The following is a 13,320-nucleotide window of genomic DNA, read 5'->3' as shown; positions in this document are numbered from 1 at the left end:
GGCAGGCTGGTATGAGGGAGGCAAGGGCCTCCGAGCTGCTGGCCTCCCGCCAGGCACAGCAGGGAGGACCGGCTGGGCTGCATGGCACAGGCAGAGGAGGTGGTAACGTGAGGAAGGAGCACAGGCCCTCCTCGGCTTCTTTCGAGCGGCCGTGCTGTGATCTCGGGCCAGCTGCACGGTGCTCCGTGATGCGGGGACTCCTGGCAGCGGCACGCTGTCTGTGCCGGGCCCAAGGCCTGAGGTGTGGTGCTGGCCCCGGAAATTACTCGCTCACCGGTGCTTGGGGCCCAGCCCAGGCCAGAGCACAGCAAACCAGCTGCCTTCCCTGAGCCTCAGTTTCCCCAGCCAGGCGCCAGGCCCAGACAATCCGGGGCCTGAGGTCTCTGCTGGGTACGGCTTCCGAAGGCATCCTGGCGGAAGGCCGCGAGGCTGGCAGGAGTCCAAGGGTACGAGGCCCTCCCAGAACACGCTGTCTCTGGCTTATGGGCTGAGCACACTGAGCACGCCGCCCTCCCGCCCCCCTGGCCCCGTGTCCCAGCAGCTGAGCAAATGGCATCTCCTCTCCTCCTCCCTGCCCCCTGCCATTCCAGCGCAAAGGGCACAGGGCCTGACGTGCCCGCTGGCAGCTGAGCTTTCCATACCGCTGTCAGGTTTTCCAGCGCAAGTGAGCCAGGAGAGCCAGGAATAGCCCCTGGCCGAGGGTCTGGGCGGCGTGCGCCTGCCGGGGCCTGCTTTCAGGCTCTGTGCCGAGGGGTCAGGCAGGACCCCCGAGGCTGGGCATTGGGAGGCACCTGTGGCCACTGGGAGCCCGTTTCTGGAACAAGTGCAGTGGGAATTAGCTCAGGCTCCAGTCTGCCTGCGGCCCCCCTGCGTGGCCTTGGGAAAAGCCCTTCACCCCCGGGGCCGGCTCCGAGGCACCGCCTCCGGGGCTGAGGGCTGAGCGTGTGAAGGGCGGGGGCCGTGCCCACAGCTGCTGCTGTTAGGATGAGCTGTTGTTAATCCTCACCCAAGGGTATTGTTTCCACTGGTTTTTCAGAGAGCAGAAGGGGCGGGGGAGAGAAAGAGAAAAACATCCATGGTCTATCTCCCACTTTGCCTGACCAGCTGGGCCAGTGGTTGAACCGTAACCCACGTGCCCTTGACCAGGAGTCAAACCGGCAGTCGTCCGGCGCTGGGGCTGACACCTGAAACATGGAGCACGCTGGCTGGGGCGTGACGGTGGCTGCCGGGGCTGCACCTCCCCGGGCAGTGGCTGGCCTCGGAGCTGAGGCCGGCTGAGGCTCACTGGGCCAAGCACCACCAGGCTCCGTCAGACAGGGCACCGCCTTTCTCACAGAGCACAGAACAGCAGAACCGGACCCAAAGCCCTGCCCCGGGCTCAGCTGTGGTCTCTGGGCAAGGGCTGGTGCAGCGGGGGAGAGCGTGTGTCCTGCCCCCAGGCAGAGGGAGTGAGGAGGGGAGAGCAGGAGGGAGAGCCAGTCCCCGTCCTGCCCCGGGGTGCTGGGTGCTGGCCACCCCTCCCCAGGGGCTATATTAGCCGCATGAGTCACGGTGGACAGCTTGGGAGGCCTGGGCGGGCGGGCACAGTGTAGGGTTACAGTCCATTTATGGGCGCAGCAGAGGGCAATATCAGTGTCGATGGCATTTGTTCCCAGCTATTCTTAGGAGCCTCTCAGGAGCGCACACAGCCTGCCGACAGCCAGCCAGGGACGGAGCAGGCACGCTGGGGTCGGGGTCGGGGCTGGGACAGGGGTAGAGCTGGGCCGGGGAGGGTGTGCAAGGGCCTCACTCCGCTCCTCCTGTCCGCAGAGGCTGCCGCCGTCCGCACCAGCATGTCCTACAGCGTGACCCTGGCCGGGCCCGGGCCCTGGGGCTTCCGTCTGCAAGGGGGGAAGGACTTCAACATGCCGCTCACCATCTCCCGGGTGAGTGCGCGGCCGCGGGTGGCATGTTCGAGAATGGTGTGTCTGTCCGTCTGTCCATCTTCCTCAAGGCTCTTGAAAATCAGAGCACACCTCACCCGCTGGGGGCTGGGATTGGCGCCAACTGAATGCTGCCGGCCACAGACCCCGGTCTCTGCCACAGCTGTTTCCTGCCGAACTGGCCAGCCTGCGAAATGTGGAATGTAGTGGCCAAGCCGAGGTGCTTTGAGCCGAGAAGGGCTGGCAGGCAAGGAAGGGAGGACAGCCCCTCCTCGGCAGGGTGGGCTCCGGGTGCCCCAGGCCTGGAGCGTCTCCCTGGAAGTGGGCTCTGGGGAGGGAGCACCCGCAGGGTGGAGCGGGCAGCTAACTGGGGGTGGATAGGTAGAGTGGCCGGCTGCCCACCTCGGCTGTCAGGGCCCAGGGCTCAGGACTCAGGGCTCAGGGCTGGTTACTGAGCTCCAGCACCCACTCTGTCTCAGACCCAAGACTGCAGTCCCTTCCCGCCTCCCTGGCCTGCCAGTACCTTGCACTGGCTGCCCCTTCCCCAGGGCTGCTCACCGGCCTGTCCACATCTATTCCCATGCCACCCGCCCGCCCGCCCGCCCAGAAAATGACCCCTTCCTGCCGGGCCTGGGGTCTGCCTGACCGGGAGCGCACTGCCCAGGGCGCGTCACAGGCTGCTGACGGCTGGGGATGCTGACGCCGGCGAGAGGAGCAGCTAGAGCTGCGGAGGGAGCCTTGCCTGCCGAGGGCTAGAGCACGGCAGGCGCTCAGGCAGCATTTGTCAGGCAGAGGGACTCTCCAGGTGCGCAGAGCCGGGGCTGAGGCCTGGGACAGCTGGACTGTGAGGTGTGTGCTCAGCCCCAGCAGTGCGGTGTGGCAGGGGGCAGGCGGAGGCCCGCTGTCACTGGGGGCTGGTGGGTGGTTGCTGCCCACCTGGAAGGAAGCTTTGTCTCGGGACAGGGAAGCACCGAGGTGGAAAGCTGCTTGGCAGAGAGGCAGGAAGCCAGTGCCCCACTGCAGGAGGAGTCCTGGCCGTGGGCCCTTCGAGGGCCCCCGCGGAAAGCCCCTCAGGGTGCTTGGGAGGCTGCATTTCTCGGGGGTGGGTTCTGGCCCGGGAAATGGCCTCAGCCTCCCTCGTCCTGGATCGCTGGCTCATTCCAGCCTGAGCCCGCGCCCTCCAGACAAGGGGCCGGGAGCAGGGGTCATACTGAAAGGACAGCCAAGGCTGGCACTCCTGGCCTGGGGCGTGGTGACACGGGCCTACAAGACCAGGACACCCGCACATTGCTACCCCAAGGCTGCGGTCTCCTTCCTTCCACTCTCACTCCCACCATCCCCTGGCCACTCCAACCCTGCCCCAACCCTGCCCCAGCCCTGCCCCAGCCCAGCCCAGCCCAGCCCCAGCCCTGCCCCAGCCCTGCCCCAGCCCAGCCCCAGCCCCAGCCCTGCCCCAGCCCAGCCCCAGCCCAGCCCCAGCCCAGCCCAGCCCTGCCCCCAGCCCAGCCCCAGCCCCAGCCCAGCCCCAGCCCAGCCCAGCCCAGCCCCCAGCCCAGCCCAGCCCCAACCTGCCCAAGCCCAGCCCAGCCCTGCCCCAGCCAGCCCCAGCCCCAGCCCTGCCCCAGCCCAGCCCAAACCCTGCCCCAGCCCAGCCCTGCCCCTGCCCCAGCCCCCCCAGCCCCGACCAGCCTCAGCCCAGCCCAGCCCTGCCCCAGCCCAGCCCAGCCTACCCCAGCCCAGCCCAGCCCTGCCCCAGCCAGCCCAGCCCAGCCCAGCCCTGCCCCAGCCCTGCCCCAGCCCTTGCCCCAGCCCTGCCCCAGCCCAGCCCAGCCCAGCCCTGCCCAGCCCTGCCCCAGCCCCAGCCCCAGCCCCAGCCCTGCCCCAGCCCCAGCCCCAGCCCCAGCCCCAGCCCCAGCCCTGCCCCAGCCCAGCCCCAGCCCAGCCCAGCCCAGCCCAGCCCGCCCCAGCCCAGCTCCAGCCCTGCCCAGCCCAGCCCCAGCCCACCCAGCCCTGCCCCAGCCCAGTCCCAGCCCAGCCCCAGCCCAAGCCCCCAGCCCTGCCCCAGCCCTGCCCCAGCCCTGCCCCAGCCCTGCCCAGCCCTGCCCAGCCCCAGCCCCAGCCTGCCCCAGCCCTGCCCCAGCCCCAGCCCCAGCCCTGCCCCAGGCCCCAGCCCCAGCCCTGCCCCAGCCCAGCCCCCAGCCCAGCCCCAGCCCTGCCCCAGCCCCCAGCCCTGCCCCAGCCCTGCCCCAGCCCAGCCCCAGCCCAGACCCAGCCCTGCCCCAGCCTCAGCCCCAGCCCCAGCCCTGCCCCAGCCCAGCCCCAGCCCTGCCCCAGCCCCAGCCCTGCCCCAGCCCAGCCCCAGCTCTGCCCCAGCCCAGCCCAGCCCCAGCCCCACCATCCTCAAGGCCTCCTCCCGGTGCTCCCTGCACCATCCCTGGGGCGGGGATCAGCCTCCTGGCTCAGGGACCCAGGATGGCCATTACCTCACCCAGCGGCTGTGTGCCACCTGGCCTGGCCAGTGGGGCTTACTGCAGCCCCAGCCTGGTGTTGGGCAGGGGAGGAATGTCCTGCTGTAGGCACCGGGTATACTGAGACGGGCTGGAGCCACAACTAGGGGGATTTTAAAAATAGAACCCGCAGCCCAGACAGGGCTTCAGGGCACGCACAATGGCCTCCCTGCGTCCTACAGGGAGGGGCACACCCCGCGTTACCAAAGCCATGGAGCAGCTGGCTGGCACCGGGCCTCCCCGGGGCTTGGCGTCTCTTGGTAAGCTGTTCTGGGGGGCCACTGATCCCCTGGACTGAGGTGGCCCGGGCTCCATGTCACAGGCCTACCCTCCCTAGCCCTGCCGCCCCCCAGCGCTGTGGTTTGCCTGCTGGGCTTCTCCAGGCCTCCTGCACCAGGAACTTCCCCCCATGGGGGTGCAGGACCAGAAACCCCACTTCCACAGGGACCAGTGGGTGCTCGGGGCCTGGAGGCGCTGCGGAGGGTTCCCGGAGGCAGGGCTGCCCTGCTCAGAGGGCCTCCCTCACGACCACCCGCACTGCAGTCCAGAGGGAGAGGGGTCACAGCCAGGGTCACAGCCAGGCAGGCAGACTTGAATTTGCACAGGAGCTCCTGCGGCGTCCCTGTCCCCGTGCCTGCCCCTTCCCGCTCCCGTGGGGCCGGTAGAGGGGGCACTGAGTGGGGCCAGGCACCGGTCAGCTGCAGCCGCTCCTGTAAAAAGGCTGCCCCTGCCGCCCGCAGGCTGCTGGGAGCTCCCCCCACCCCTGCCCACAGGCCCTCAGCATCTCCCCCCGGACAGCAGCAGCCCGTCCAGCCTCCTGCCTGTGGGTCTCCCCCTGAGGCCCCATGGAGAAGGGGGTTCGGAGAGGAGCCTCGGAGGGCAGAGGGGACAGGTGCGGGGCCTCTCCCCGCCTGCCCACCCAGCCAGTCCTCCAGGAAGCGGGAGGGGTGGGGGCAGCAACAAAGGCCCGCCCCGCCCTGTGCCAGCCCGGGCTGGCCACTAGGCCGGATCTGGGCCTGCTCTGGGCCTGGCCCCGGGTGCGTGTTGGGTCCCCCACTTTCTGGGAGAGGGTGCGTCCACTCTGCTCCTCCCGCCGGCCACCTTGGGAAGGTGGGTGCCGCTGTACAGCGAGGACGCGTCAGTGGGAGACGCTGTGGAGGACCAGCACTGTGCAGCGTGGCACCTGCTGGCCGGGCTCTCGCAGTGAGAACGGCCTGTGGACCAGCTCCCTGGCAGTTTTCAGTTCTAGGACTTGTCAGACTCTGCCAATGGGGACCCAGAGGACAGAGGGTCCCCAGGGAGGGGAAGGCCAAGATTATTCTGGGGCAACTGTGCCGGCGATTCCTGGAATCCAGGCTGCGAGCTACTTCTGGGGCAGCGCCGCCAAGTGCTGACAGGCAGGGCTGTTTATAGCTCGGAGGTCAAGCGGCTGCCCCCTCCCCCCCAGGAGCAAACGGAGGGCCGCAGGCCCACAGCGTCCCCGCGAGGCCTCCCTGCCGGCTCCCTCCCCAGTGTCAGAGCTGGCCCTGGCCCTGTGCCCCCCAGAGGTCGTGGGCATGAGGCTGCCTGGGCTCCTGGAGACCAGAACCTCCGAGCCCTGGGCCAGCTTCATGGACCGCCCCAGGCGGCAGCGAGCGGGAGGAGGCCCTGGCCCCGCTGGCGGCCCTCCAGGCTGGGCGAGCTCTCCCAGCCCCGGAGTCTCTGTCCCTCTGCACAGTCCCCCCCGTCCAGGGCAGTGTCTGTCCCTACAAAGGCCCTAGGACCACGCCCACCCTCCCCAGGACCCATCGTGAGAGGCTGGAGGGACTTGCCGTGTCCAGTGCTCTCCGGCCGCCCGCATCGCTGTGCCCAGAGCATCTGCGGGGCCTCCCGGACACAGCGGGGCTGTGGGCCTGGTTCTCGAGAGGCCCTCGGAGGGCCAGGGAGGGGAGGCTGGTCAGCTGGAGAGGCCCGGTGGCCCTGGCTTTGGCACAGGGAGGCCCCTGTCCGGTGGAGTGTGAGGCAGGAGGTGGGCCTGCTGTCACTGCTTTCAGCCTGAGGCGAGGAGGGAGGGAACATGGCCCGAGGCGCTGGAGCAGGGCGGCAGGGGAGAGACTTTATTTTTAGACTATTTTCTTAGAGCAGTTTTAGGTTCACAGCAACATTGAGGGGAGGGAACAGAGATTTCCCCCTCCCCTGCCCCTCTCCCTCCCCTCCCCCTCTCCTCCCCTTTGCTCTCCTCCCCCCTCCCCCCCTCCCCCTCTCCGCACGCCGGTTTGCCATTGTTACCGCTGACGAGCCCACATGACCCTGGTTCCGCCCGGCTCACTGGGGCTCACTCTGGTTGCACGCCCGGTTTGGACAAATGGCCTTTGCCCTCCAGCGCAGAGCTCCCTGCCTGGGACCCTGCACTAAGCTTAGGGGAGGCTCTGGGGCTGGCTGGGCGGAGGTGGGGCCTGGGGAGGCAGGAGTGTCCAGTGGGAGGGTGGGGGGTGGAGCCAGCCCCAGGGGAGCCCAGATGGGCTCTAAGAGCCAGGCAGGTAGTAACTTAATCGCACAATGTTACAGGCACTTAGGGCTCCAGGGCTCCACGGGAGATCCCCCGGGATGGGCCCTGGGAAGGTGGGGAGGAGATGCTGGAAGGCACACCATCCCCACATCCACCAGCTGCCCTCGCCCCCACTTCCCCTCCCCCTGTCACCCCGACATGGACCAACCTGGAGGGGGGGCAGGCAGGGCCTGTCTGTTCTGAGCTCGGCGAGAGATGGCTGGGGGCGTCCTCCGGAGCCCAGCTGCCCTCCGGCTGCCAGCTGCCTGGGAACTGGGGAGACCAGAGCCAGTCTCATGGGTGCCCCTGAGCCAGGGAAGCCCCGTGCACCCCCTCTGGTGCACCCCCTCTGCCGGCTCTGGCTCCTGAGTCAGGGGTGCAGACTCCCAGCCCAGGCCCTCTGGCTCCTCCAGGGGGAGGAGCTGGGACAGCACCTCAGATCCTCAGTTGGGAGCTTCCTTGAAACTCCGTCTGCTTCCGTGCTGGGCCCTCCCCACAGGATTCCCTGTTTAACTGCGAGGCCGCCATCCTGGGACAGGGTGCCCTCTCTCCACACGCACAGGGCACGGCTGGCACCGCAGCCCCAGGTCTGGCTCAGACCAAAGTATGCTCGTGCCTTCACTTCCTCCCCACGGCCCCTGCAGGTGGCGGGGCCACAGCTGCTGGCTGGCATGGCTAGCCCTGTGCCCCTCTGGGCCCCTTAAGCCCCGGCTCAGCTAGGTGGGAGGACTCCTGGGGGCAGTGTGAGCCGCGGCCTGGAGCTCCGCCAGCACCGTTTTCCCAGCGGGCGACGGGGAGGCTGAAAATGTGTGCGATGAAGCGACGATTACAAAGAGCCCTCCAAATGCTCAAGAGGAGAAACACCAAAGAAAAACCCAAGGATTTGGCTGCTTTGGGTCCTTCCCGGGTGAGGAAAGCAGCGAGGGATGAGGTCCGACAAGGGACCCATGTATGTGTTATGCCTGGACCGCACCCTTCCCAGCTCTGGGCTCTGGGTGGGAGTGCAAGCTACCCCCCCTTCTGTGGGCCTCCTCTTGGGCTGTGGGCCTCAATCTGATGACCCTGGGGCCCAGCTGGGGGCCCAGCCTCCAGCCCTCACCCCCGCCCCCCGCCTTTCCGTGGAAAGCTGGCAGAACTGAAGAGCACTCCCTGCAGGAGGGAGGCAGCCAGGATCCTGGATCTGCTCGGTGGCCACAAGCCAGGCAGCGGAGCCAGGATGGGCAGACACAGGTGGAGGGAGAGAGGCGCCGGGGGCAGAGGAGTCTGGTCCTGACCAGGCCTCAGGGACGCCGAGCTCTGCCCTGAGCTGGGACCACCCAGCGGGTACCTGAGGTGCAGGGAGCAAGGCCAGCCGGCAGGGGAGTTTGGTGTGAGCTGGTCCCTGCCTAGAGGGGCTCCAAACGCAGGACATCCCCATGCCCCACCCCCTTCCCGCGCGGACCGCCCTCTCCGGTGTCGTTCTGGTGTCCTGGCTCACAGGTCACCACGTGCTCTGGCCCGGCTCTGCTGTCTGGCAGTCATCACTGCAGGCAGCAGCCTGCCCTGCCTTCTGGGGTGTGTGTGGGAGCTCCCGCTGCAGGGTGAGGGGCCTTCTCTGTGGCTCAGTGGAAGCATCGGGGAGCCCTGGTGTGGGGGAGTCGGCTGGGGCGCCCGGTGGGCAGTCCACGGAGGCAGCGGCCTGCTCACGCCGCCCGCTGGGAGCGCGTGGGGCGGAGCGGGCGGCGGTGGAGAGCAGGGGAGTGACATGTCATGTCGGCAGAGCCGTGGTGGGTGTGGCGCTCAGAGGGAAACCCGTTCGCTTTGTAGACAATGTCTGTGTGAGATGCGGGGGGAGCAGAGGCCGGGAGAGGCCCCAGGAGTCCCTGCTCAGCCACGGCGTTTGCTCCACATTGCGGCTGCTTTCAGTTGCTTTAGCCTGTGTGGTGGAGGCCCCTGGGCTGGGTCAGGAGGAGGCGGTGCGGTGTGAGAGGAGGGGATGTGAGAGGAGGGGTGTGAGAGGAGGGGATGTGAGAGGAGGGGTGTGGTGTGAGAGGAGGGGTGTGAGAGGAGGGGTGTGCGGTGTGAGAGGAGGGGTGTGAGAGGAGGGGTGTGAGAGGAGGGGTGTGTGGTGTGAGAGGAGGGGTTGTGCAGTGTGAGAGGAGGGGTGTGAGAGGAGGGGTGTGCGGTGTGAGAGGCGGGGATGTGAGAGGAGGGGATGTGAGAGGAGGGGTGTGGTGTGAGAGGAGGGGATGTGAGAGGAGGGGTGTGCGGTGTGAGAGGAGGGGATGTGAGAGGAGGGGTGTGCGGTGTGAGAGGAGGGGATGTGAGAGGAGGGGTGTGAGAGGAGGGGTGTGCGGTGTGAGAGGAGGGGTGTGGTGTGAGAGGCGGGGATGTGAGAGGAGGGGTGCGGTGTGAGAGAAGGGGATGTGAGAGGAGGGGTGTGCAGTGTGAGAGGAGGGGTGTGCGGTGTGAGAGGAGGGGTGTGAGAGGAGGGGTGTGAGAGGAGGGGTGTGTGGTGTGAGAGGAGGGGTGTGCAGTGTGAGAGGAGGGGTGTGAGAGGAGGGGTGTGTGGTGTGAGAGGAGGGGTGTGAGAGGAGGGGTGTGCGGTGTGAGAGGAGGGGATGTGAGAGGAAGGGTGTGCGGTGTGAGAGGCGGGCGGGTGGTGGCCCGGAAGCCCCTGGGAGCAGGCTGGGCTGCTGGCCCACACCGACCCCACCCGGGATTCGTCTCCCTCCCGTCCTCCGGGTCTCAGACCAGGGCCGGCAGGCTGCTCTGGGCAGAGGTGCGGGTGCAAGCAGGCAGCATGCTTCTGTGGTCTGGGGTCATTGCTCGTTCCGGCCCGCCGTGCTGAGCACACCGGGGCAGGCTGGCGGGCAGCGGCCCCAGGGCTCTGGCTTAGGGGAGAGTCCCGTCCGCCCAAAGCCCTGTCAGGCTTGACACCCAAGGACGGCGACGGTCCTGGGTCCCCCTGCTCCTTCTAAGCTGGTCCCGAGACGTTGGCCGGAAAAGAGCGTCTGCGGGCTCAGGGGCCGGCCTTGCCCTGGGCCCAGCCAGGGCAGTGGGCCACGTGCCTGGAGGAGCCAGGGAGGCTGGCCTGTGGGCAGTTGGGGAAGCAAAGCCGGGTCTCTGGGTGGGGCCTACCTGGCCGGCCACACATCACGGTCATTCCAGCGACGCACAGCGCCACCTGGTGTCTTCAGAGGCGGGGCTTTATCACATTCCCCGAAATGTCCCAGCAGTGGCCACCAAACTATTCAGGTGATGTCAGGAGGCCTCCAGCATCTCCTGTGACATCCCTGAGGGCGGTCTCCACAGCCAGGGCGTGGCCGGAGCCAGGGGTAGAGCCGGGCCGTGAGCCCCCGTCAGTGGGTCAGTGGGTCGGAGGTGCGCCTTCCTGGCATTGTGTGGGGTGCTCCGGTGGTGGAGACCTGCCGTTCTGTGATGGGGGCTCGGGGGGGCCCGGGATGCAGACTCCAATGCTCTGTGTCGTCATTGGGGTGCAGGGTTAGGGGACTGGCCCCACAGGCACACCTCCCCTGCGGGCAGGATGAAGCCAGCCCGTGTGCCAGCCTGCTCGCCCGGCAGGGCTGACAGCCTGGCAGCTCCAGGCGCTCACACGAAGCTGCTCTGAGAGGGGCATTGGGCCCGCCAGTGGCGGCAGCCTCTGTGGGCGCTGAGCCTCCCCCGGCCCGGGGTGCTGTGAGGGCTCTCAGGCGCAGGAGGTTCAGGAGCACCCGGTGTAGCCGGAGCCCGGAGCCCGATGGCGCGGTGGGAGTTCATTCTCACTCAGGCAGCATCCAGTGCAGTGCCCGGCGAGCATGCTCCCCGGCACAGCCCCAGGCGCAGGCTCTGCTGCTAGGAGCTCAGCTGCCCTCCGGGTCCTCTCCATGAAGAGAGAGTGCAAGGTGCAGGGTACGAGACCGACTGCTGGGGACAGGCTGGGCGGGCGTGCACCGCCTCCCTCGCGTGCTGCCAGCCACACGCAGACACAGGCTGTGTGCCAGCAGGAGGGACGGCCTGGGGATCCGAGGTCCAGCCACAACGTAAAAGACAAAGTGGCAGGCCTCTACCCGTGGCGCCTAGTGACTCTTCCCTGAGCCTGGCCCAGCCCTGGGCCACGCTCCTGATGCTCCCCATCTGCACCCTCTCAGATCACCCCGGGCAGCAAGGCAGCCCAGTCACAGCTCAGCCAGGGGGACCTCGTGGTCGCCATCGACGGCGTGAACACGGACACCATGACCCACCTGGAGGCCCAGAACAAGATCAAGTCTGCCAGCTACAACCTGAGCCTCACCCTGCAGAAGTAGGTGGAGCCTCCAGGCGGGGCGGCGGGAGGGGCCAGCCCTGTGCCCAGGGCCTCTCAGGGCAGCGGGGCCAGAGGCCGAGGCCCGAGTCATCGTCAAGCACCTGCCGTCTGTGCTTCTCCAGACGGACGGGCTGGGAGGCGGGGCTGGTGCTGCCAGGTGTGGCCGTCAGGCCCAGGAGCCAGGCTCCCTGCTTTCTCCCCTGCAGGCAGCCCCCGAGGCCCCCCGAGGCCCATGGCTGCTGGTGCCAAGGCCAGGCTTTCCGTCTGCGTAGACGGTGGTCTCGGGCTGCCCGGCTGCCGGGCCGCATGGCTCTCCGCGAGCTCCCGGCCCAGCGTGACTTCACGGGGCTCATTCCTGGTTTCTCCAGGTCAAAGCGGCCCATTCCCATCTCCACGGCAGCGCCCCCGATCCAGTCGCCTCTGCCAGTGATCCCCCACCAGAAGGTAGGTGCCGATTGGTGGCGGACTCCACTCCCAGGCGCGGCTCCTGCGAGGCCCATGCGAGGGGTCAGTCCTGCCACCACTGCCCGCTGTACTGATCCTGGGAGAGGAGTGCCCGCCTGGGTGCCACCTGCCAGGGCCTCCTGGCTGGGCCCACTTGCCAGCAGCTTAGGCTGTGTCCTCACAGCAGCCAGGCCTCTGACCCTCCTTTCCTGAGGCCGGGGCCAGGCTGTGGCAGGAGAGCTGGAGGCCCAGCTTCAGCGGGCATCCGGGAGGAGCTGTGGCTGTGGAGGGGCCTGCTGGCTCCTGGGGTGTCTCCCTCTGATTTCCATTCCTCCTCCCAACCGCATCGCCTCAGAGCCCAGCCCCAAACGCTGGTGGTGACCAGGGCAGGAGAGAAGGGACACAGTCCTCGCCCTGTGTCCCAGGCTCCTGCCCAGCTTCCTCTAAGCAGCTCAGCCTGTGGGCCCAAGCCGGGGACCCCCCACCCCTCCCTGCATGACCAATACTGACCCCGGTTTCTCCGGTGAGGCAGAGTGGGCACGGACAGAATGGGGAGAAGAGGCTGGTGGGCACAGAGGGGGCAATGGGGGAAAAGGCAGAGGTGAGCCAAAGGGGCCAATGTCAGCCCCTACTGCCTCAGTTTCTCCTCCTGCACCTCCACCCTGCCTGTGCACTGCCAGCGCGGGGCCCCTTCTCTGGGCACGTGGGGGCACCACAGTCCGGGGTTAGAGAGCAGGAGGCGGGGCTGTGCCCACCGGGGCCCTTACTCAGAAGGAGAAACAGATACGCTGCCCCCACCCACCCAGTCCCTGGCTCCAGCCTCCTCTAGTGCTGCAGGCAGCAGGCGTGGCTTGGCTTGGCTTTCTGCCCGGGGGGTGCCAGCCTGGGCCAGGAGCTTTGTGCCCCTGCTCTTCCTGACAACCCTCTTCCAGTGCGCTGTCTGCCCCTGAGCCCAGGCTCGGGCGGGGCCGCGGGCGTACTGACCCTCTGTTTCAGGTCCGCACGGAAGCACGGACGCGTGCGGCCTCTCACTGCTCTCTTCTCTCTCCCTGCATGGCGGCTACCCTGTGCCAGGACCCTGCTCTGGACACCAGCCCCGGGGGGCCGGCCGGCCCGGGCACGGAGGTCAGGCAGACCTTTAGCGCCTCCTCCCCCCACGCGGAGGCCCCTGAGCCTGGTCCTCCCGGGGGCAGCCCAGGGGCCGCGCCCAGCCCGGAGGGAGCCCCGGGCCCGCGCCCGCCCCGGCAGTATAACAACCCCATTGGCCTGTACTCGGCGGAGACGCTGAGGGAGATGGCTCAGCTGTATCAGATGAGCCTCCGAGGAAGGGCCTCGGGGGCCGGACTCCCAGGCGGGTAGGTAACGGGCACCGCCCTGCCAGGTGGTCTGGGCCCCTGGGTCCGCAGTGCTCAGTGGAGCCTGGTCAGGCGGTCAGTGAGGTGCCGGCCTCCACCGCCAGCCCGTCCGCAGGAGGGCCGCAGTGAGAGCCGAGCAGGTGCTGCTGCGCTGGCGTGGCCAGGCCCGTGCTTTGCTCAGACCCCGGGGAGTCTGGATGTGCAGGCGAACAGGCGTGGAGAGGGTGAGGTTGAAGTCCAGCTTCCAGCAACTAAGCGGCCTAGCTGGGCCTGGATGCAA

At 68.3% G+C, this 13,320-nt stretch overlaps 1 protein-coding gene across 1 annotated transcript in view; it reads left to right on the top strand.

Moving 5' to 3' along the window:
• The first annotated feature begins 1,726 nt into the window (after positions 1-1,726).
• LDB3 (LIM domain binding 3) overlaps positions 1,727-13,320 on the top strand; it is a 51,650-nt gene continuing 40,056 nt past the window's right edge. Inside the window, 3 exon segments of the mRNA XM_045570700.1 lie at positions 1,727-1,925; positions 11,087-11,238; positions 11,610-11,685. Of these exon segments, the coding sequence (XP_045426656.1) occupies positions 1,833-1,925; positions 11,087-11,238; positions 11,610-11,685 (321 nt within the window). The 5' untranslated portion in view covers positions 1,727-1,832.

Source organism: Pipistrellus kuhlii, unplaced genomic scaffold (assembly GCF_014108245.1).
Source record: "Pipistrellus kuhlii isolate mPipKuh1 unplaced genomic scaffold, mPipKuh1.p scaffold_m20_p_35, whole genome shotgun sequence".
Classification (NCBI taxonomy): domain Eukaryota; kingdom Metazoa; phylum Chordata; class Mammalia; order Chiroptera; family Vespertilionidae; genus Pipistrellus; species Pipistrellus kuhlii.
The sequence above is the reverse complement of the archived record's forward strand: the minus strand, read 5'-3'. Positions and strand labels throughout refer to the sequence as shown.